A 23,962-nucleotide genomic window follows, 5' to 3' on the forward strand; every position below is an offset into this window, starting at 1 on the left:
CTGCTGGATAATCTAATGCTGGCTGGATTCCAATCGGATTACACATCACTTTGCAAGCCAGAGTAATGTGATTCACAGTTAGGGCTGCAAAATTCTGGTAAATTTCCTAGGTTTTCCAGAAGTCCTGTTTGAAAGATTACTGGATATTTTTTTGGGGGGGGGGCAAGTTAATGGAATTCTGCAACTCTACTATCTATACCTTACTCAAAAAAACTGCATTTGTTTTACTCATATGAAGTTAGTGCTGCTCACTTGAGCTATTTAACTTTCTTAACTACATATTCTTTTTAGGAAATCTGTTTCCTCAAAATGTTTGAGTAGCCAGAACTTATCCGGGTTTTACAGTGTAGAGGCCGATTCAGAGTCGAGATAAGTGTGCACAACTCAGACTTCAGTGTAAATCATCCATTGATGTCAGTAGGAAACTTGCAGGAGTATTAAAAATGCAAGAGGGAGAGAGGGAGGGAAAGCGAGGGAGGTAAGAAGGGAGAGAAATAGGTCGAAAGGGTGGAAGGGAAAGAGAGGGATATGGTGTCTCATAGAGTGTGACTGTAAGGTGCTGATTACATTCTGACACTGACAGTCCTCCTGTAGTATTCTAACACAGAATGACATTACATTCTGACACTGACAGTCCTCCTGTAGTATTCTAACTCAGAATGACATTACATTCTGACACTGACAGTCCTCCTGTAGTATTCTAACACAGAATGACATTACATTCTGACACTGACAGTCCTCCTGTAGTATTCTAACTCAGAATGACATTACATTCTGACACTGACAGTCCTCCTGTAGTATTCTAACACAGAATGACATTACATTCTGACACTGACAGTCCTCCTGTAGTATTCTAACACAGAATGACATTACATTCTGACACTGACAGTCCTCCTGTAGTATTCTAACTCAGAATTCTTCCATTGCGACTCAGGGCAGGCGAAAAGAGAACACTGGCATAGAGGTGATCATTGGGACTGTTTTAACATGAACTCCTTAACTATAACACTGAGTTAGAACTGCTAATTGGAAACAGCTCCTGTTCTGGTGGGTGAGACCTGGGGGGAGACAGACAGACAGACAGACAGACAGACAGACAGACAGACAGACAGACAGACAGACAGACAGACAGACAGACAGACAGACAGACAGACAGACAGACAAGACAGACAAGACAGACAGACAGACAAGACAGACAGACAGACAGACAGACAGACAGACAGACAGACAGACAGACAGACAGACAGACAGACAGACAGACAGACAGACAGACAGACACACAGAGAGAGACACAGAGAGAGAGACAGACACAGAGAGAGACAGACACAGAGAGAGACACAGAGAGAGAGAGAGACACAGAGAGAGAGAGAGAGAGAGAGAGAGAGAGAGAGAGAGAGAGAGGAGACAGAGAGAGAGAGAGACAGAGAGAGAGAGACAGAGAGAGAGAGAGAGGTTGTCATAGAACCCCTACTGTGTGGGATGTTGCAGAGAGGGATGTGTGTATCAGGATGGTGACACCTTCCATAACTCAGAGATGATAGAGGCATGTGAGAGATGGTCCCCTCTCCCACCACACACCACCACCCACAGTAACCTGATTTGGGATCAGGTTGCTGTCACACTTTATTTATGCACTACATCGTACAGTGCCCTCCACTTATATTGGCACACTTGATAAATATGAGCAAAACGGTCTGTAAAAAAAATATATCTGCTGTTTATCCTCTTGGTCTTTCATTCTAAATATTCACAAAAATCTAACCTTTAATTGAAGTAAAATGATTGAAAAAAAGAAATGTGAAATAAATATTTTTCTCCAAAACATGTGCCACAATTATTGGCGTCCCTAGAAATTCTTATGAGTAAAATCTAACTGAAGTATATTCCCATTCATATTTTACGTTTTTAAGTTCACCTGAGTGATTTGGAATACTTAAGTGATAAGCCATGACTTCCTGTTTCACTGGAGTCTAATGAGGTGGCACACAGGCCAAGTTCCCATAGTTATCCATCACTATGGGAAAGATCCGAGATTACAGTAATGATGTGCGACAAAACGTTGTTGAACTGCACAAATAAGGAAATGGCTATAAGAAAACAGCTCAACGGTTGAAAATGCCCATTTCCACTATCAGGGCAATAATGAAGAAGTTTAAAGCAACAGGAGATGTTAACAATCAGCCTAGAAGAGGACGTGGGTCTATATTGACCCCACCCACAGTGAGGAGGATGGTTCGAGTGGCCAAAATATCTACAAGGATCACAGATGGAGAATTGTTGAATCTCCAAAACTGCGACCAGATGCCACATACATAACCACAAGTTGTTTGGGAGGGTTGCCTTTGCTGACATCAAACAACAAACTCAAGTAAGTGCCTACAGTTTGCCAAACGTTACTGGAAATTTCAATGGGACTGGGTTCTATGGTCAGATGAGACCAAAATAGAGCTTTATGGAAACAAACACCAGAGGTGGGTTTGGTGTAGACAGAAAGATAGATATGCAGAAAAGTACCTCATCCCCACTGTGAAGTATGGTGGTGGTCGTTGATGTTGTGGGGCTGTTTTTCTTCCAAAGGCCCTGGACAACTAGTTAGGATACATAGTATCATGGACTCCATCACGTACCAGCAGATGTTAAATCAAAACCTGACTGCCTCTACTTGGAAGCTTAAACTGGGCCTTGGTTGGATCTTCCAGCAGGACAATGAACCAAAGCACACCTCAAAATCAATACAAAAACTGTTCACTGCCCACAGAATCAAGGTTTTGCCATGGCCATCCCAGTCCCCTTGACCTAAACCCCATAGAAAACCTGTGGGATGAGCTGAAGAGGAGAGTCCACAAGCTAGGACCTGGGAATCTGAAGGAGCTGGAGAGATTCTGTATGGAGGAATGGTCTCAGATCCCTTACCATGTGTTCTCCAACCTCATTACGCATTATAGAAGACTCAGCTGTTATCTTGGCAAAGGGAGGCACAAATTATTGATATTTTAGAAAAATATTTGTTTTATGTTAAGAATGTATTTTTTTCTTTCAATTATTTTACTTTCATTCAAAGTTAGATTTGTGTGAATATTTTGAAAGAAAGACCAAGAGGATAAACAATAAATATATTATGAGCCTGTTTTGCTCATATTTACCAAGGGTGGCAATATTAGTGGAGGGCACTGTACATCCATCATTCCACCCTCCCGCCATCCCTCTCTCCTTTCACTCCCTCATTGCCTCCTCCATACATTGATCTGTGTTTATGTCTTCTTCGTTTAAAGGTGCTTCATCTTACTCTCTCTACCCCTCTCCCCCCTCTCCTCTCTCTCTCTCTCCCCCCTCCCCCTCTCCTCTCTCTCCCCCCTCCCCCTCTCCTCTCTCTCTACCCCTCTCCCTCCTCTCCTCTCTCTGTCTTCATCTCTGTCCCTCACCCTCTCCTCTCTCTCTCTGCCTCATCTCTGTCCCTCACCCTCACCTCTCCCTCTCTGCCTTCATCTCTGTCCCTCCCCCTCTCCTCTCCCTCTCTGCCTCCATCTTACGCTCGCTATTTCTCTCTATTTCACCCTCTCACTTTCTCCTCTCTCTCATCCCTCTCCTCTCCCTCTCTACCTCTCCTTCCTCTCTCTGCAGTAATACAGATGTTCATACAGTAGCCTCTCTACTAAAGCTGTATCTCAGAGAGCTACCAGAACCAGTCATCCCCTTCTCCAAGTTTGATGAGTTCCTCTCCTGCACCAAACTGCTCAGCAAGGACGAGGAATCTGTAAGTACTTCCTGGGTCTAAGATTTAAGTTGTATCTGAAATGGCTTCCTATTCACTTTACTGCGTAGGGCACTACTTTGGACCAGAGCCTATGGGTCATGTCAAAAGTATTAATAGGGTGCCGTTAACCATTCATATCAGATGAATCTTCTCTCACACTACAAGACTTGCTGCTTTATGGGGGTATCAGTCCTCAACTCCCCTCAGTCACTCTCCAATCCTGTTTGTTTTCATCTTTCATTCAGCAACTTGGTATGTGTCTTAGCTGGGCTGAGCTGTGTGTGTGTGTCTTAGCTGGGCTGAGCTGTGTGTGTGTCTTAGCTGGGCTGAGCTGTGTATGTGTCTTAGCTGGGCTGAGCTGTGTATGTGTCTTAGCTGGGCTGAGCTGTGTGTGTGTGTGTCTTAGCTGGGCTGAGCTGTGTGTGTATGTGTGTTAGCTGGGCTGAGCTGTGTCTGTGTGTCTTAGCTGGGCTGAGCTGTGTCTGTGTGTCTTAGCTGGGCTGAGCTGTGTGTGTGTGTGTGTGTCTTAGCTGGGCTGAGCTGTGTGTGTGTGTCTTAGCTGGGCTGAGCTGTGTCTGTGTGTCTTAGCTGGGCTGAGCTGTGTGTGTGTCTTAGCTGGGCTGAGCTGTGTGTGTGTCTTAGCTGGGCTGAGCTGTGTGTGTGTGTCTTAGCTGGGCTGAGCTGTGTGTGTGTGTGTGTCTTAGCTGGGCTGAGCTGTGTGTGTGTGTCTTAGCTGGGCTGAGCTGTGTATGTGTCTTAGCTGGGCTGAGCTGTGTATGTGTCTTAGCTGGGCTGAGCTGTGTGTGTGTCTTACCTGGGCTGAGCTGTGTATGTGTCTTAGCTGGGCTGAGCTGTGTATGTGTCTTAGCTGGGCTGAGCTGTGTGTGTGTCTTACCTGGGCTGAGCTGTGTATGTGTCTTAGCTGGGCTGAGCTGTGTGTGTGTCTTACCTGGGCTGAGCTGTGTATGTGTCTTAGCTGGGCTGAGCTGTGTGTGTGTCTTACCTGGGCTGAGCTGTGTATGTGTCTTAGCTGGGCTGAGCTGTGTGTGTGTCTTACCTGGGCTGAGCTGTGTATGTGTCTTAGCTGGGCTGAGCTGTGTGTGTGTCTTACCTGGGCTGAGCTGTGTATGTGTCTTAGCTGGGCTGAGCTGTGTGTGTGTCTTACCTGGGCTGAGCTGTGTATGTGTCTTAGCTGGGCTGAGCTGTGTGTGTGTGTCTTACCTGGGCTGAGCTGTGTGTGTGTCTTAGCTGGGCTGAGCTGTGTATGTGTCTTACCTGGGCTGAGCTGTGTGTGTGTCTTAGCTGGGCTGAGCTGTGTATGTGTCTTACCTGGGCTGAGCTGTGTGTGTGTCTTAGCTGGGCTGAGCTGTGTATGTGTCTTACCTGGGCTGAGCTGAGCTGTGTCTGTGTCTTAGCTGGGCTGAGCTGTGTCTGTGTCTTAGCTGGGCTGAGCTGTGTATGTGTCTTACCTGGTCTGAGCTGTGTGTGTGTCTTAGCTGGGCTGAGCTGTGTATGTGTCTTAGCTGGGCTGAGCTGTGTGTGTGTCTTACCTGGGCTGAGCTGTGTGTGTGTCTTACCTGGGCTGAGCTGTGTGTGTGTCTTAGCTGGGCTGAGCTGTGTGTGTGTCTTAGCTGGGCTGAGCTGTGTGTGTGTCTTACCTGGGCTGAGCTGTGTGTGTGTCTTACCTGGGCTGAGCTGTGTGTGTGTTTGCGTATGTACGTGCGTGCTTGCATGCCCATTTGTGAATCTAACTCCAGTGTGACCTATAGGCTAGCTATCGTACCTCTTCCCTGTGGCTCAGTTGCTAGCGCATGGTGTTTGCAACGCCAGCATGGTGTGGGTTCGATTCCCACGGGGGGCCAGTACAAAAAAAAATGTATGCATTCATTACTGTAAGTCTCTCTGGATAAGAGTGTCTGCTAAATGACTAAAATGTAAATGTAAAACCCACAGCCAGTCAACCAGTCAACCCATGACCCATAGGTCATTTCACAGCAAACACAATCAAAGTCCTGAGCATGACCAACAGATTGAACTGAAGAAGCAGCACATTTTTCTCATTCTATATCTCATATTCCCACCCTGCTTTTCTTTGAATTGTTTGAAAGAAAAATTTGAAAAAATTAGATCAACTTACAACGAAATCATTTTGTTGAAATATCCAAAAGTTTTTGATGACACAGTGGACATTTTTTGTTGAGTGAGAACAGTGGCAGCCATGGAAAGTGTTGGGAAAATAATTTGGTGACATCTTGTGGTCTTAATGTGAATTACGGGGGGTGGGGGGGGCTGTTACCCCAGGGGGCTACTTACCCCCCTAGTACCCTACTTCTATAGTACATTAGGATGTACATTAGGTACAACTTGTTTATTCTCTCCCCAGGGAATGAAGGAACTGAAAAGACAAGTGGAATGTCTACCTCCAGTCAACTACAATCTGCTGCAGTACATATGCAGGTAGAGTAGTATCACTGCATTATTGTGTATTATTATATTACAGTATCACTGTATTACTGTGAAGACCAGTATAATTTTTCATAGACTGACCTGCAAAGTTTCTAGTGTTGGTGACTTTGTTGTTCCACAGTATTTAACTATCATTAAAAAGCTAACTGGGATGTTAATTGTGTTTCACCTACAGATTTTTAGATGAAGTCCAGTCCTATTCAGGTGTGAATAAAATGAGTGTCCAGAACCTGGCCACGGTCTTTGGTCCAAATATACTACGGCCAAAGATTGAAGACCCCGTAGCAATCATGGAAGGTGAGTTTATTTTCTAGCTCATCTTTATGTCTGTGGCTTTTCAGGTTGCAATTGTAAAAGAGAACCTACCTGGTTAAATAAAGTGCATTTCGATGGAAAAATGTAACTTTTTAAGTGGAAAGAACGGCATACATGATCTCAATAATTAATTAAATATTTAGTCATTTGACACCATTGTCCTTCTAGGCCTACGACACTGTGAGTATACAGTATTCTGATGCGTATGGACCTGTGAAGACATGTAACCTTTCTGGTGTTCTCAGGTACAGTGCTAGTGCAGCAGCTGATGTCTGTTCTGATTGGTCGTCACGACGTGTTGTTCCCTAGAGACGAGGACAGTCCCAAGACACTGGAGCTGGTCAATAACAACAACGAGGTGGGTGGTGTACGAGCTCGTGGGTACGAGCCCAAGCATGGTATTAAAAGCCTGGTACTAGCTAGCTAGCAACACCAAGGTTGTGGGTTCAAACAGTAGTGGAGGGGAATTCGGAATCCCGCTCTAGTGATTAGTAGCCCTGGGACTTGTAAACCCAATTGTCAGCCTTGGCCCATAAGGTTCCTTCTTGGTCTAATGGTTAAGACTTTGGGTTCTTAAGTGAAAGCTGCCCGAATCCCACCTTTTCCATATACTCAAATGTACCCACTGCACTAAGTGTAATATATTATTATCCTGTAGGTCCAGAAGAGGCTGACCCAGATTGTGCCGACGGTACAGACTACAGAACAGAACAACAATACCCAAATACCCCAGCAGAGGGTGAAACAGTGTTCTTGGGAGACCCCCGAGTCGCCTCACCGCCAGCCCCCGGTAACGTTAGACAACAACGGCTCCGGTTCTCCTCGCTCAGCCAGCCCACTTAATGGCCATGTTACCGGGCGCTTTGACCTGGCCCGCAGCCCGCCGTTAACCGTTAAGAAGAACCCGGCGGTCTCCAAGGGCAGCGGCGTGGTCACCAACGGCTCGTTTAGTTGTTCCCCCTCTGGAGACGCAGCCAACCAGGAGAAGAGCCAGACTCTGCCCGGTAACACAGGTTACTATCTGCTCTGTTCTGTCAGATTTGAATTGCACTAGGTTTTGATTTGAATTGCACTAGGTTTTGATTTGAATTGCACTAGGTTTTGATTTGAATTGCAGTAGGTTTTGATTTGAATTGCACTAGGTTTTGATTTGAATTGCAGTAGGTTTTGATTTGAATTGCACTAGGTTTTGATTTGAATTGCAGTAGGTTTTGATTTGAATTGCAGTAGGTTTTGATTTGAATTGCAGTAGGTTTTGATTTGAATTGCACTAGGTTTTGATTTGAATTGCACTAGGTTTTGATTTGAATTGCATTGGGTTTTGATTTGAATTGCAGTAGGTTTTGATTTGAATTGCACTAGGTTTTGATTTGAATTGCACTAGGTTTTGATTTGAATTGCATTGGGTTTTGATTTGAATTGCAGTAGGTTTTGATTTGAATTGCACTAGGTTTTGATTTGAATTGCACTAGGTTTTGATTTGAATTGCATTGGGTTTTGATTTGAATTGCACTAGGTTTTGATTTGAATTGCACTAGGTTTTGATTTGAATTGCATTGGGTTTTGATTTGAATTGCACTAGGTTTTGATCTGAATTGCATTGGGTTTTGATTTGAATTGCATTGGGTTTTGATTTGAATTGCACTAGGTTTTGATTTGAATTGCACTAGGTTTTGATTTGAATTGCACTAGGTTCTGATTTTAATTGCACTAGGTTCTGATTTTAATTGCACTAGGTTCTGATTTTAATTGCACTAGGTTCTGATTTTAATTGCACTAAATTTAGATTTTAATTGCACTAGGTTCTGATTTTAATTGCACTAGATTTGGATTTTAATTGCACTAGGTTCTGATTTTAATTGCACTAGGTTTTGATTTTAGTTGTACTTTTATTTGACTGCACTTCCAATGTAAGGTGTCCTTGAGTATATATTATAGGATATACCTTATTGTCCCCATGGGGAAATGTGTCTTGGACAATGACAGTCCTGAAAGACACATAAAATGTATTGTTGTTATTTTTATTAATAGGAGGCATCAGCGGCCTCCAGGTCCGGCGCACCCTGAAGGGATCGGGCACCAAGATGGGCACCAGCGGGGTCCCTAATGGAGGTGTCCGCATGGGCGTGTCAAGTACCGACGTGGTGAACGGTACCCTGAATGGGCGTAATGGTCTGTGGGTGCCCAATGGCTACCCGGTCACCTTACGAGACAGCAAGTCTCGGGACTGTGGGGAGCAGACGGTGGCCCAGAACCGGCTCTCCACCTATGACAACGTCCAGCAACAACAACAACAACAGTTACAGAATCAACAACAGCCGTGTCTCAGCTCTAGCTGTGAGGACAAGCAGAGTGTGGACAGTGCTACCTGGTCCACCTCCTCCTGTGAGATCTCTCTTCCAGACAACTCCACGTCCTGCCGTTCCTCCACCACCACCTGCCCAGAACAGGACTTCTACGGTGGGCTGGGCCACTACCAGGACCCCCTGCTGCTGCTGGATGGACCTAGGGGGCTGTCTTCCCTCGATGAGCAGCCCCAGCCAGGGGGGGACGTGGAGGGGGAGCGGAGGAACGGTGGTGGAGGTAGTGGAGGGAGGGGTAGTGGAGCCACCAGCAGCAGTGATAACAGTGAGACGTTCCCTGTCAATAAAGGACCCAGTAGTCACAGTGCTCTACACAGCCTGGTGGCCAGCCTGAAACAGGAGATGCAGAAGCAGAAGACAGAGTACGAGGCCAGGATAACAAGGTAGCACCACTACCTTCTACTGTGTCATTATAATAAAACTGAGATAGACATTTATTTAATTTGAGGACAGTTCATGCATATCTTAACAAGCTCTTTCTGCAGACAGAGGATCTTTCTTCATTGTTTTTCTCGCCTCTTCTCTTTCATTGCACTGATCTGAAAGAACGGACAAGGTGAAAGCCAGCCAAGTATTTTACAATCAGTGCAGATGAAGGGAATGAGATGAAGAGAAGACTGTTTTAGAGATTTAAGGAAGAGCTTAAAGGTGTCCTCCTGTTGAAAGCGATATCCCAGTATAAATACAGTAAACACACTAAAGAGAAGAAAAAAAATGTTATGAGCAAAATTGTTTTTTTTAGACTGCAAACTTCAACGAGTAGGGCATTCAAGGAATTGGTCTAATGGGAATCCATGATCAAATAAAATACAATGTTATTTGTCACATACTCCGAAATAAAGGACTACACCGAACAGGTGTACTGTAGACCTTACCGTGAAATGCTTACTTACAAGCCCTTAATTAACCAACAATGCTGTTCAAGAAATAGAGTTAAGAAAATATTTACTAAATTAACTAAAGTAAAAAAATAAAAAGAAGTAACACAAGAAAATTACATAACAATAACGAGGTTATATACCGGTACCGAGTCAATATGCGGGGGTACAGGTTAGTCGAGGTAATTTGCAAAGTGACTATGCATAGATAATAAACAGCGAGTAGCAGCAGTGGGTAGGAGGGTCAATGTTAATAGTCCGGGTGGCCATTTGATTAATTGTTCAGCAGTCATCAATCAAATGTATTTATAAAGCCCTTCTTACATCAGCTGATGTCACAAAGTGCTTTACGGAAACCCAGCCTAAAACCCCAAACAGCAAGCAATGCAGGTGTAGAAGCACAGTGGCTAGGAAAAACTCCCTAGAAAGGCCGGAACCTAGGTAGAAACCTAGAGTGGAACCAGGCTATGAGGGGTGGCCAGTCCTCTTCTGGCTGTGCAGGGTTGAGATTATAATATGGCCAAGATGTTCAAATGTTCATAAATGACCAGCAGGGTCAGATAATAATAAGCAGTGGTGGTAGAGGGTGCAACAAGTCAGCACCTCAGCACTAAATGTCAGTTGGCTTTTCATAGCCGATCATTCAGAATATCTCTACCGCTCCTGCTGTCTCTAGACAGTTGAAAACAGCAGGTCTGGGACAGGTAGCACGTCTGGTGAACAGGTCAGGGTTCCATAGCCGCAGGCAGAACAGTTGAAACTGGAACAGCAACATGACCAGGTAGACTGGGGACAGCAAGGAGTCATCAGGCCAGGTAGTCCTGAGGCATGGTCCTAGGGCTCAGGTCCTCTGAGAGAGAGAGAGAGAGAAAGTGAGAGAGAATTAGAGAGAGCATACTTAAATTCACACAGGACACCAGATAAGGCAGGAGAAATACTCCAGATGTGACAGACTGACCCTAGCCCCCCGACACATAAACTACTGCAGCATAAATACTGGAGGCTGAGACAGGAGGGGTCAGGAGACACTGTGGCCCTGTCCGACGATACCCCCGGACAGGGCCAAACAGGCAGGATATAACCCCACCCACTTTGCCAAAGCACAGCCCCCACACCACTAGAGGGATGCCTTCAACCACCAACTTACCATCCTGAGACAAGGCCGAGTATAGCCCACAAAGATCTCCTCCACGGCACAACCCAAGGAGGGGCGCCAACCCAGACAGGAAGACCACGTCAGTGACTCAACCCACTCAAGTGATGCACCCCTCCTAGGGACGGCATGGAAGAGCACCAGTAAGCCAGTGACTCAGCCCCTGTAATAGGGTTTGAGGCAGAGAATCCCAGTGGAGAGAGGGGAACTGGCCAGGCAGAGACAGCAAGGGCGGTTCGTTGCTCCAGTGTCTTTCCGTCATGGCTTGGGGGTAGAAACTGTTAAGGAGCCTTTTGGTCCTAGACCGCTTGCAGTGCGGTAGCAGAAAGAACAGTCTATGATTTGGGTGACTGGAGCCTTCCTCTGACACCGCCTAGTATATAGGTCCTGGTTGGCAGGAGGCTTGACCCCAGTGTTGTACTGGGCCGTATGCACTACCCTCTGTAGCGCCTTACGGTCAGATGCCGAGCAGTTGTCATACCAGGCGGTGATGCAACCGGTCAGGATGCTCTCGATGGTGCAGCTGTAGAACTGGGGACCCATGCAAAATATTTTCAGTCTCCTGAGGGGGAAAAGGTGTTGTTGTGCCTTCTTCACAATTGCCTTGGTGTGTTTGGACTGGTGTGTTTGGACCATGATAGTTTGTTGGTGAAGTAGACACCAAGGAACTTGAAACTCTCAACCCGCTCCACTTCAGCCCCATCGATGTTAATGGGGCCTGTTCGGCCCCCCTTTTCCTATAGCCACAATCAGCTCCTTTGTCTTGCTCACATTGAGGGAGAGGTTGTTGTCCTGGCACCACACTGCCAGCTCTCTGACCTCCTCTCTATAGACTGTCTCATCATTGTCGGTGATCAGGCCTACCACTGTTGTGTCGTCAACAAACTTCATGATGGTGTTGGAGTCGTGCTTGGCCACGCAGTTGTGGGTGAACAGAGAGTACAGGAGGGGACTAAGCACGCACTCGTGAGAGGCCCCAGTGTTGAGGATCAGCGTGGCAGTTGTTGCCTACCCTCATTGTTGTTGTTGCCTACCCTTATCACCTGGGGCCGGCCCGTCAGGAAGTCCAGGATCCAGTTGCAGAGGGAGGTGTTTAGTCCCAGGGTCCTTAGCTTAGTGATGAGCTTTGTGAGTACTATGGTGTTGAACGCTGAGCTGTAGTCAATGTACAGCATTTTCACATGGGTGTTCCTTTTGTTCAAGTGGGAAAGGGCAGTGTGGAGTGCGATTGAGGTTGCGTCATCTGTAGAGCTGTTGGGGTGGTATGCGAATTGGAGTGTGTCTAGCGTTTCTGGGCATGATGGTCTTGATGTGAGTCATGACCAGCCTTTCAAAGCACTTTATGGCTACCGACGTGAGTGTTACGGGTGATAATCATTTAGGCAGGTTACCTTCGTTTTCTTGGCCACAGGGACTATGGTGGTCTGTTTGAAACATGTAGGTATTACAGACTCAGTCAGGGAGAGGTTGAAAATGTCAGTGAAGACACTTGACAGTTGGTCCGCGGATGCTTTGAGTGCACGTCCTGGTAATCCGTCTGGCCCCGCGGCTTTGTGAATATTGACCTGTTTAAAGGTCTTGCTCACATCGGGTACAGAGAGCGTGATCACAGAGTCGTCCGGAACAGCTGGTGGTATCCTGCATGCTTAAGTGTTGCTTGCCTTGAAGCGAGCATAAAAGGCAAATCAAAATAAAATAAAATCAAATGTTATTTGTCACATACACATGGTTAGCAGATGTTAATGCGAGTGTAGCGAAATGCTTGTTCTTCTACTTCCAACAGTGCAGTAATATCTAACAAGTAATCTTAACAATTCCCCAACAACTACCTAATACACACAAATCTGAAGGGGTGAATGAGAATATGTACATGTAAGTATAAGGATGAGCGATGACAGAGCGGCATAGGCAAGGTGCAATAGATGGTGTAAAATACAGTATATACATGTGATATGAGTAATGTAAGATATGTAAACATTATTAAAGTGGCATTATTTAGAGTGGCATTGTATAAAGTGACCAGTGATCCATTTATTTAAGTGGCCAGTGATTGGGTCTCAATGTAGGCAGCAGCCTCTCTGAGTTAGTGATGCTGTTTAACAGTCTGATGGCCTTGAGATAGAAGCTGTTTTTCAGCCTCTCGGTCCCAGCTTTGATGCACCTGTACTGACCTCGCCTTCTGGATGATAGCGGGGTGAACAGGCAGTGGCTCGAGTGGTTGATGTCCTTGAGGGTCTTTTTGGCCTTCCTGTGACATCGGGTGGTGTAGGTGTCCTGGAGGGCAGGTAGTTTGCACCCGGTGATGCGTTGTGCAGACTGCACCACCCTCTGGAGAGCCTTGCGGTTGAGGGCAGTGCAGTTGCCGTACCAGGTGGTGATACAGCCCGACAGGATGCTCTCGATTGTGCATCTGTAAAAGTTTGTCAGGGTTTTGGGTGACAAGCCAAATTTCTTCAACCTCCTGAGGCATTGTGTTATGTCATGACTTACCTGGACCACCTATTAAGATGTGCCTTTTGTTAAGTAAATCGGGTGTTAAATGAGGTGAAAAAGAGACTGGATTGCCACTTTAATTAACTTCGTCCTCCTTCTAAACTAACTGCTCTCGTCTCTGCAGCCTGGAGCACAGTAACCTAGAGTTGGAGACTGAGATGGGGACTCTTCACGAGGAGCTGAACCAGGAGAAGAAGAAGGTCACCATGGTGGAGATCAAGTTTCGTAACGCAGAGCGAGCCAAGGATGATGCAGAGAAGAGGAACGAGATGCTGCAGAAAGAGATGGAACAGTTCTTCTCTACCTTCGGAGATCTGACCGACGACCCGCGCCGGCCCAGCCGGGCCAATACCATCTGGATCCAGTGAGGGGTTGTGGCAGTGCAGGGTGGACTGTGCCATTTTAATCGAATGAGAGGGGGTGGGACTTGACAATGACTTGGAGACATATTGAAAGTGACATTACCGTCTGGATCTTGTGAGGGGGGGGTGTGTACCACCTGGGGGGTGAAAGAAAGTGTGAGAATGTACTAAGGTGACACTTTGACAGAGTGTACCACCTGAATCTAGTGCGAGGGAGTGTCACAGTACACGGTGGAATGTGCCATTTTAATCTAGTGAGAGGGGGTGTGGCAGTGCAGAGTGGACTGTGCCATTTTAATCTAGTGAGAGGGGGTGCGGCAGTGCAGAGTGGACTGTACCATTTTAATCTAGTGAGAGGGGGTGTGGCAGTGTAGAGTGGACTGTGACATTTTAATCTAGTGAGAGGCGATGGGAGTATGTACTAAGGCAGGGTTTCCCAAACTTGGTCCTTTGGACCCATGTGGCACAGATTTTGGTTTTTGCCCTAGCACTACACAGCTGATTCAAATAATGAACTAATCATCAACTTTTGATGGCAAAAACCAAAACGTGCACGTGTGGTCCCCAGGACTGAGTTTGGGTAACCCTGTACTAAGGAGTAGAAAAAACATTGAGAGAGACAATACCGTCTGAAAGCAAGAGACTTATGGGTTCAGTGTGTAGTGGGACAGGGTGCATGCCGCTGGACCTCAACCATGCTGACTGACTGTGGCAATATTACTGAAGACGTCAGGCGGCTGGTTATCTGCCTGACACAGACTATACCCAGTCTATACATGGACTACTGAAAGACTACACTACCCATAAAACCATTCTTCTTCCCCATTTTCCTTCAAGATCCAATCAAGTATATAATCAACCCTGTTCCATATTATCATGTATCTGCTTGTGTATATAAAGGAAAAACAATGCTGAAGAAAAGTTATGTATGTGTAAAAAAAAAAAAAAAAATGTTACAAAAATATTTGTATGTTTGTCTGGTATATTTAAACAACATAACTACGTATCCATTTGTGACATTTCCATTTGATATCAATGCTTTTTGTTGAACATATATTTTATTTTCAACATGGTGGTACTGAATTACTTTATGTACGCAGATTTAGTTTCCTGTGTCTATATTCAAGTTAATATAACTTGTGGCTTTTTGCTACGGAGCCATTTCATTCATCCCAAAGAAGAAGAGACAGAACATGTACATGTTTTTATAGACACTTTGCTTTGTTTGTCTGTTACTGTAGCTTTAAGACATTTTTCAGATAGGAATGTTCTGGCTTCAAATGAATCATATTTTGTAGATTGTATTAAACCTAAATACAAGTCTGGTTAGTAATGGTTTCAACATTGAATGTTCATCTATGGTTGATATTTATCCTAAACTGAAACTGTACACACATTGGTAATAAGACACATCACTTGTTTTAGGATGTTTGATCCAAGACTGAAAAGAAAAAAGAAGAGTACTGTAGTTGTGATGATTCTGTGTATTAATGGGCGGTGTAGATCAGGGGGTTGTGATGATTCTGTGTATTAATGGGCGCTGTAGATCAGGGGTGGTGATGATTCTGTGTATTAATGGGCACTGTAGATCAGGGGTTGTGATGATTCTGTGTATTAATGGGCGCTGTAGATCAGGGGTTGTGATGATTCTGTGTATTAATGGGCACTGTAGATCAGGGGTTGTGATGATTCTGTGTATTAATGGGCGTTGTAGATCAGGGGTTGTGATGATTCTGTGTATTAATGGGTACTGTAGATCAGGGGTTGTGATGATTCTGTGTATTAATGGGCACTGTAGATCAGGGGTTGCTCTACCTACAGTAGTTCTTGGGGAGTATCACAATGTCAAGAGGCTTGTAGAAATAGAGTTTCTCTGTGCTGGTTTCTCAAGCACTCCTGGCATGGGTAGACTGTATAATATGGCCATTTTCAACATTGTATATGAACACATATAACAGAGACTATAACTGTTTATAGTGGTATAGATTCAGTCTACAGCAGCCCTGGACCCTGTGGAGTAGAGACCTGAACCCTGTGGAGTAGAGACCTCATGGTGGGCCTGGACCCTGTGGAGTAGAGACCTCATGGTGGATCTGAACCCTGTGGAGTAGAGACCTCATGGTGGATCTGAACCCTGTGGAGTAGAGACCTCATGGTGGATCTGAACCCTGTGGAGTAGAGACCTCATGGTGGGCCTGGACCCTGTGGAGTAGAGAACTAGACCCTGTGGAGTAGAGACCTCATGGTGGATCTGAACCCTGTGGAGTAGAGACCTCATGCTGGATCTGAACCCTGTGGAGTAGAGACCTCATGGTGGATCTGAACCCTGTGGAGTAGAGACCTCATGGTGGATCTGTACCTTGTGGAGTAGAGACCTCATGGTGGGCCTGGACCCTGTGGAGTAGAGACCTCATGGTGGGCCTGGACCCTGTGGAGTAGAGACCTGGACCTTGTGAAGTAGAGACCTGAACCCTGTGGAGTAGAGACCTGAACCCTGTGTAGAGACCTGGACCCTGTGGAGTATAGACCTCATGGTGGGCCTGGACCCTGTGGAGTAGAGACCTCATGGTGGATCTGAACCCTGTGGAGTAGAGACCTCATGCTGGATCTGAACCCTGTGGAGTAGAGACCTCATGGTGGATCTGAACCCTGTGGAGTAGAGACCTCATGGTGGATCTGTACCTTGTGGAGTAGAGACCTCATGGTGGGCCTGGACCCTGTGGAGTAGAGACCTCATGGTGGGCCTGGACCCTGTGGAGTAGAGACCTGGACCTTGTGAAGTAGAGACCTGAACCCTGTGGAGTAGAGACCTGAACCCTGTGTAGAGACCTGGACCCTGTGGAGTATAGACCTCATGGTGGGCCTGGACCCTGTGGAGTAGAGACCTCCTGGTGGATCTGAACCCTGTGGAGTATAGACCTCATGGTGGGCCTGGACCCTGTGGAGTAGAGACCTCATGGTGGACTTGAACCCTGTGGAGTAGAGCCCTCATGGGGGATCTGGACCCTGTGGAGTAGAGACCTCATCGTGGATCTGGACCCTGTGGAGTAGAGACCTCATGGTGGGCCTGGACCCTGTGGAGTAGAGACCTCATGGTGGATCTGGACCTTGTGGATTGGAGACCTCATGGTGGGCCTGGACCCTGTGGCGTGGACCTGGACCCTGTGGAGTAGAGACCTCATGGTGGATCTTGACCCTGTGGAGTAGAGACCTCATGGTGGGCCTGGACCCTGTGGAGTAGAGACCTGAACCCTGTGGAGTAGAGACCTCATGGTGGATCTGGACCCTGTGGAGTAGAGATCTGGACCCTGTGGAGTAGAGACCTCATGGTGGATCTGAACCCTGTGGAGTAGAGAACTGGACCCTGTGGAGTAGAGACCTTATGGTGGGCCTGGACCCTGTGGAGTAGAGACCTCCTGGTGGATCTGAACCCTGTGGAGTAGAGACCTCATGGGGGATCTGGACCCTGTGGAGTAGAGACCTCATGGTGGGCCTGGCCCTGTGGAGTAGAGACCTCCTGGTGGATCTGAACCCTGTGGAGTAGAGACCTCATGGGGGATCTGAACCTTGTGGAGTAGAGATCTCATGCTGTGCCTGGACCCTGTGGAGTAGAGACCTGAACCCTGTGGAGTAGAGACCTTATGGTGGGCCTGGACCCTGTGGAGTAGAGACCTTATGGTGGGCCTGGACCCTGTGGAGTAGAGACCTCATGGTGGATCTGAACCCTGTGGAGTAGAGACCTCATGGGGGATCTGGACCCTGTGGAGTAGAGACCTCATGGTGGGCCTGGACCCTGTGGAGTGGACCTGGACCCTGTGGAGTAGAGACCTCATGGTGGATCTGGACCCTGTGGAGTAGAGACCTCATAGTGGGCCTGGACCCTGTGGAGTAGAGACCTCCTGGTGGATCTGAACCCTGTGGAGTAGAGATCTCATGGGGGATCTGGACCCTGTGGTGTAGAGACCTCATGGTGGGCCTGGACCCTGTGGAGTGGACCTGGACCCTGCACCATAATGATGGATACTGGCCTGTTGTAAGAGTGTGTGTATATGTAATAGCATTACTGAGAACCAATGGGGTGTGGCTCGCACATTGTGGGGACTTTGGGAAAGTTTACTTTTTTCTGAAGCAGCTTTAAAAATTAAAAAAAAGATTTAGATTGCTACGCTACACAGCTGTGTATGGACCTGTGGGGAATGTAGTGGATACTTGTGTCTCTGTCATACAGCACTCAAAGTTACAAGGACCTGGTGCTGCCTGCCTGCTCTCTGTCAGAGAGGAAGAGGTGAACCAAAGAGGAATAACTGGCCCCGAAATCTGTCTTCTCCACCAGGTGGCGCTGTTTCTGTTTATTTCAATTCAAGGGGCTTTATTGGCATGGGAAACATAAGCTAACATTGCCAAAGCAAGTGAAGTAGATAATATACCAAATTTAAATAAACAATAAAAATTAACAGTAGAAATTACGCTCACAGAAGTTCCAAAAGAATAAAGACATTACAAATGTCATATTATGTATATATACAGTGTTGTAACGATGTGCAAATGGTTAAAAGTACAAAAGGGAAAATAAATAAACATAAATATGGGTTGTATTTACAATGGTGTTTGTTCTTCACTGGTTGCCCTTTTCTTGTGGGTACAGGTCACAAATCTTGCTGCTGTGATGAAACACTGTGGTATTTCACCCAGTAGATATGGGAGTTTATCAAAATCGGGTTTGTTTTCGAATTCTTTGTGGATCTGTGTAGTCTGAGGGAAATATGTGTATCTAATATGGTCATACATTTGGCAGGAGGTTAGGAAGTGCATCTCAGTTTACACCTCATTTTGTGGGCAGTGTGCACATTGCCTGTCTTCTCTTGAGAGCCAGGTCTGTCTACTGCAGCCTTTCTCAATAGCAAGGCTATGCTCACTGAGTCTGTACATAGTCAAAGCTTTCCTTAAGTTTGGGTCAGTCACAGTGGTCAGGTATTCTGCCACTGTGTACTCTCTGTTTATGGCCAAATATCAATCTAGTTTACTCTGTTTTTTTGTTAGTTCTTTCCAATGTGTCAAGTAATTATCTTTTTGTTTTCTCATGATTCGGTTGGGTCTAATTGTGTTGCTGTCCTGGGGCTCTGTGGGGTCTGTTTGTAAACAGAGCCCCAGGACCAGCTTGCTTAAGGGACTCTTCTCCAGGTTAATCTCTCTGTAGGTGATGACTTTGTTATGGAAGGTTTGGGAATCGCTTCCTTTTAGGTGGTTGTAGAATTTAACTGCTCTTTTTTGGATTTTGATAATTAGTGGGTATCGGCCTAATTCTGCTTTGCATGCATTATTTGGTGTTTCATGTTGTACACAGAGGATATTTTTGCAGAATTCTGCATGCAGAGTCTCAATTTGGTGTTAGTCCCATTTTGTGAATTATTGATTGGTGAGCGGACCCCAGACCTCACAACCATAAAATGAAATGGGTTCTATAACTGATTCAAGTATTTTTAGCCAGATCCTAATTGGTATGTTGAATTTTATGTTCCTTTTGATGGCATAGAAGGCCCTTCTTGCCTTGTCTCTCAGATTATTCACAGCTCTGTGGAAGTTACCTATGGCACTGATGTTTAGGCCGAGGTATGCATAGTTTTTTGTGTGCTCTAGGGCAACGGTGTCTAGATGGAATTTGTATTTGTGGTCCTGGCAACTGGACCTTTTTTGGAACTATTTTGGAAATATTTTGGTCTTACTGAGATTTACTGTCAGTGCCCAGGTCTGACAGAATCTGTGCAGAATATCTAGGTGCTGCTGTAGGCCCTCCTTGGTTGGTGACAGAAGCACCACATCATCAGCAAACAGTAGACATTTGACTTCAGATTCTAGTAGGGTGAGGCCGGGTGCTGCAGACTGTTCTAGTGCCCTCGCCAATTTGTTGATATATATGTTGAAGAAGGTGGGGCTTAAGCTGCATCCCTGTCTCACCCCACAGCCCTGTGGGAAGAAATGTGTGTGTTTTTTGCCTATTTTAACCACACACTTGTTGTTTGTGTACATGGATTTTATAATGTCGGATGTTTTTCCCCCAACACCACTTTCCATCAATTTGTATAGCAGACCCTCATGCCAAAATGAGTCAAAGGCTTTTTGGAAATCAACAAGCATGAGAAGACTTTGACTTTGTTTTGGTTTGTTTGTTTGTCAATTAGGGTGTGCAGGGTGAATACGTGGTCTGTCGTACGATAATTTGGTAAAAAGCCAATATGACATTTGCTCAGTACATTGTTTTCACTGAGGAAATGTACGAGTCTGCTGTTAATGATAATGCAGAGGATTCTCCCACGGTTGCTGTTGACGCATATTCCACGGTTGTTATTGGGGTCAAATTTGTCTCCACTTTTGTGGATTGGGGTGATCAGTCCTTGGTTCCAAATATTGGGGAAGATGCCAGAGCTAAGGATGATGTTATAGAGTTTTAGTATAGCCTATTCGAATTTGTTGTTTGTATATTTGATCATTTCATTGAGGATACCATCAACACCACAGGCCTTTTTAGGTTCAAGGTTTTTATTTTGTCCTGTAGTTCATTCAAGGTAATTGGAGAATCCAGTGGGTTATGGTATTCTTTAATAGCTGATTGTAAGATTTGTATTTGATCATGTATATGTTTTTGCTGTTTGTTCTTTGTTATAGAGCCAAAAAGATTGGAGAAGTGGTTTACCCATACATCTCCATTTTGAATAGATAATTCTTCATGTTGTTGTTTGTTTTGTGTTTTCCAATTTTCCCAGAAGTGGTTAGAGTCTATGGATTCTTCAATTACATTGAGCTGATTTCTGACGTGCTGTTCCTTCTTTTCCCATAGTGTATTTCTGTATTGTTTTAGTGATTCACCATAGTGAAGGCGTAGACTCTGGTCTTCTGGGTCTCTATGTTTTTGGTTGGACAGGTTTCTCAATTTCTTTCTTAGGTTTTTGCATTCTTCATCAAACCATTTGTCATTGTTCATTTTCTGTTTTCTGTTTGACATTTTTAGATTTGATAGGGAAGCTGAGAGGTTAAATATACTGTTAAGATTTTCTACTGACAAGTTTACACCTTCACTATTACAGTGGAACGTTTTGTCTAGGAAGTTGTCTAAAAGGGATTGAATTTGTTGTTGCTTAATTGTTTTTTGGTAGGTTTCCACAGTACTTTCCTAACATCTATAGCATTTCTTAATATTACTCAGTTCCTTTGGCTTTGATGCCTCATGATTGAGTATTGCTCTGTTCAAGTAGACTGTGATTTTGCTGTGATCTGATAGGGGTGTCAGTGGGCTGACTGAACGCTCTGAGAGACTCTGGGTTGAGGTCAGTGATAAAGTAGTCTACAGTACTACTGCCAAGAGATGAGCTATAGGTGTACCTACCATAGGAGTCTCCTCGAAGCCTACCATTGGCTATGTACATATCCAGCGTGCGACAGAGCTGCAGGAGTTGTGACCTGTTTTTGTTGGTTATGTTGTCATAGTTGTGCCTAGGGGCATATGGGGGAGGGAATGCTGTCACCTCCAGGCAGGTGTTTGTCCCCCTGTGTGCTGAGGGTGTCAGGTTATTGTCCGGTTCTGGTCCCTGGGCCTGGAAATTATTGATTCCCCCTCCGGGATGGAGAAGCTATCTTCTTTAAAGTATGGGGATTCTAGTGGGTGAATATACTGTAGGAAGCACACAGGAGGACATTTTTCTCTGTTAAGATCATTTCCTTTTGAATTTCTAGCCAAATGTAAAATGTTCCTGTTTTGATTAATTTAATGGAGTGAGTTAGGTCTGTTCTATAACAAATTAGCATACCCCCTGAGTCCCTTCCCTGTTTCACACCTGGTAGTTTGGTGGATGGGACTACCTGCTCTCTGTAACCTAGAGGGCAACCAGTGGGTCCGTCTCCTCTATACCATGTTAGTTGTAGGATGACAATGTCTGTATTTCCGATTTCTTTGATGAAGTCCAGGTTCCTGCTCTTTAGGTCAAAGGCAGATGACCTCAGGCCGTGGATATTCCAGGATGAGATGAAGGAGTGAAGGATTTGTGTTCCAAAAAGTGTCCAATGTTGTTAGTCGTGTGGTTTGGCCTCAGGCCATTAAGTGTGAGCAGAGCCTGCTGAGCATCTGGTACATGCAATTGGCTTGGGCTAGTGTAAGAGTGGGGGTTGGGCCTGTTTGCCCGCTCACGGCCTGGGTGTATGTGTGACTTCCATGTTGAGGCCCTCTTTGCGGGGGTGGGGTGCATGGGGTGGGCAGGAGGGGCATAGTTCTGATCTGAGGGGGCCTACATGGGGTGTGGGCATGGTTGACTTGAGGGGGTGTTGATTGGTTGGGGTGGGAATGGTTGGGGTGGTGTTGGGGTCTGGATGTCGGTCCTCTCGGCGTGGGTCCTCTATATGGGGGGGTCCCGCAAGTCTGGGAGAGTGTCTCACTGGTCTGGGAGGGTGTCTCACTGGTCTGGGAGAGTGTCTCGCTGGTCTGGGAGAGTGTCTACCTGGTCTGGGAGGGTGTCTCACTGGTCTGGGAGAGTGTCTCGCTGGTCTGGGAGAGTGTCTCACTGGTCTGGGAGAGTGTCTCGCTGGTCTGGGAGAGTGTCTCGCTGGTCTGGGAGAGTGTCTCGCTGGTCTGGGAGAGTGTCTCACTGGTCTGGGAGAGTGTCACACTGGTCTGGGAGGGTGTCTCACTGGTCTGGGAGAGTGTCTCGCTGGTCTGGGAGAGTGTCTCACTGGTCTGGGAGAGTGTCTCACTGGTCTGGCAGAGTGTCTCCCTGGTCTGGGAGAGTGTCTCACTGGTCTGGGCGGGGTGTCTCACTGGTCTGTGAGAGTGTCTCACTGGTCTGGGCGGGGTGTCTCACTGGTCTGGGAGAGTGTCTCGCTGGTCTGGGAGAGTGTCTCACTGGTCTGGGAGAGTGTCTCACTGGTCTGGGAGAGTGTCTCGCTGGTCTGGGAGAGTGTCTCGCTGGTCTGGGCGGGGTGTCTATTGATCTGTTGTTCCTGTGTGAAGTGTTGGGCCTGCGTTTGAGAGCGATGTCCTTTTGGGTCCCGGGCGAAGGTGGGCACTGCTGCCTTGTATAGGTGGACTTGGTCATAAGAGCTGTTCAAGTCCAGGGTGGAGTGCTGGGCCCCATACTTTTATTTCTCTCTCCAAGCAAGGAGTTTACAATTAGAGTGTCAAATTATGTTAGCAAAAAAAAAAAATGAAATGGTTTATTTGCTACATGTGGCTTATTTGATCGAATGGAATTTTGGGAATCCTTAGTTTGTTTCTAGTGAACTGATATAAGTAGGATATGTGACATCCTGGCAACTTTGAGAAAAAACACTTTATATTGGAGTTGTGCCTGGTCGTCACTAGTTACCACAAACACAAAGTCATAAACCCTGCCTATTTCTACAATTTATCTTCTTAAAATGTGATTTTAAACCTAACCACACTGCTAACCATATGCCTAACCCTAACCTTAAATTAAGACCAAAATGCCAATTTTTGTCTTCATGAATTTTTACGATATAGCCAAATTTGACTTTGTGGCTGTGGTAACTAGTGGAAACCATTGTGCCTGTTGGTCACTGCCCTCTCATTGTCTAGAATGATCCCACTTGATCTTGCCTCCTCCCACCTGCCTTCCATTTTTGAAGACATTTATTTTCATTGTTAGAGCACACACTAGAGTGTCTGGTTAATATCATGGATAATCTGTGCATCTGTTTATGAAAAGAACTGAAGGACCCCATATAGGCGTCCCTTAAGGAGCGCCTGTCATCAATCTTATACGAGGGTTTCGTCTCAAATGGAAGTATCCCTGTATAGTGAACTTCCCTATATAGTTCACTACTTTTGCAATACCCATAGTGCACTACCCATAGTTCACTACCCATAGTGCACTGGTAAAAAGTGTATATAGAGAATGGGGTGCCATTTGGTACACAATCCAGACATCTGGAATGTGCAGACGAAAAACTGGCTGAACAACAGAACAAGAGGAGATAGCTGGGATATCTCCTCCTATATCCCCCTCCACCTTTCAGCAGGACATAACAGGCATAAGCCTGGTTGACAGCAGTATTAACTACAACTGTGAATTCCAGACTTACTGAGGTGCAGATTATGGAAGAGAAGAAGAGGGAAGTGGAATATATTCTTGATCTGTCATTCTGCCCCTGAACAAGGTAGTTAACCCACTGTT

General features: G+C 45.8%; 1 protein-coding gene across 5 annotated transcripts in view; it reads left to right on the forward strand.

The window, feature by feature from the left end:
• Nucleotides 1–15,109, forward strand: part of arhgap24 (Rho GTPase activating protein 24) — a 225,493-nt gene extending 210,384 nt beyond the window's left edge. For 4 of the 5 annotated variants that reach the window (XM_014138900.3, XM_014138903.3, XM_014138904.3 and 1 more), the window contains 7 exons: nucleotides 3,622–3,754; nucleotides 6,138–6,211; nucleotides 6,396–6,517; nucleotides 6,781–6,893; nucleotides 7,194–7,548; nucleotides 8,567–9,281; nucleotides 13,547–15,109. In XM_014138900.3, coding sequence (XP_013994375.1) covers nucleotides 3,622–3,754; nucleotides 6,138–6,211; nucleotides 6,396–6,517; nucleotides 6,781–6,893; nucleotides 7,194–7,548; nucleotides 8,567–9,281; nucleotides 13,547–13,790 — 1,756 coding nt within the window. In that variant the 3' untranslated portion in view covers nucleotides 13,791–15,109. The remainder of the gene's footprint in view (nucleotides 1–3,621; nucleotides 3,755–6,137; nucleotides 6,212–6,395; nucleotides 6,518–6,780; nucleotides 6,894–7,193; nucleotides 7,549–8,566; nucleotides 9,282–13,546) is intronic. The other variant, XM_014138902.3, reaches the window with a different exon arrangement.
• Nucleotides 15,110–23,962: the final 8,853 nt, after the last annotated feature.

This window comes from Salmo salar, chromosome 13, assembly GCF_965601325.2.
Source record: "Salmo salar chromosome 13, fSalSal1, whole genome shotgun sequence".
Taxonomy (NCBI): domain Eukaryota; kingdom Metazoa; phylum Chordata; class Actinopteri; order Salmoniformes; family Salmonidae; genus Salmo; species Salmo salar.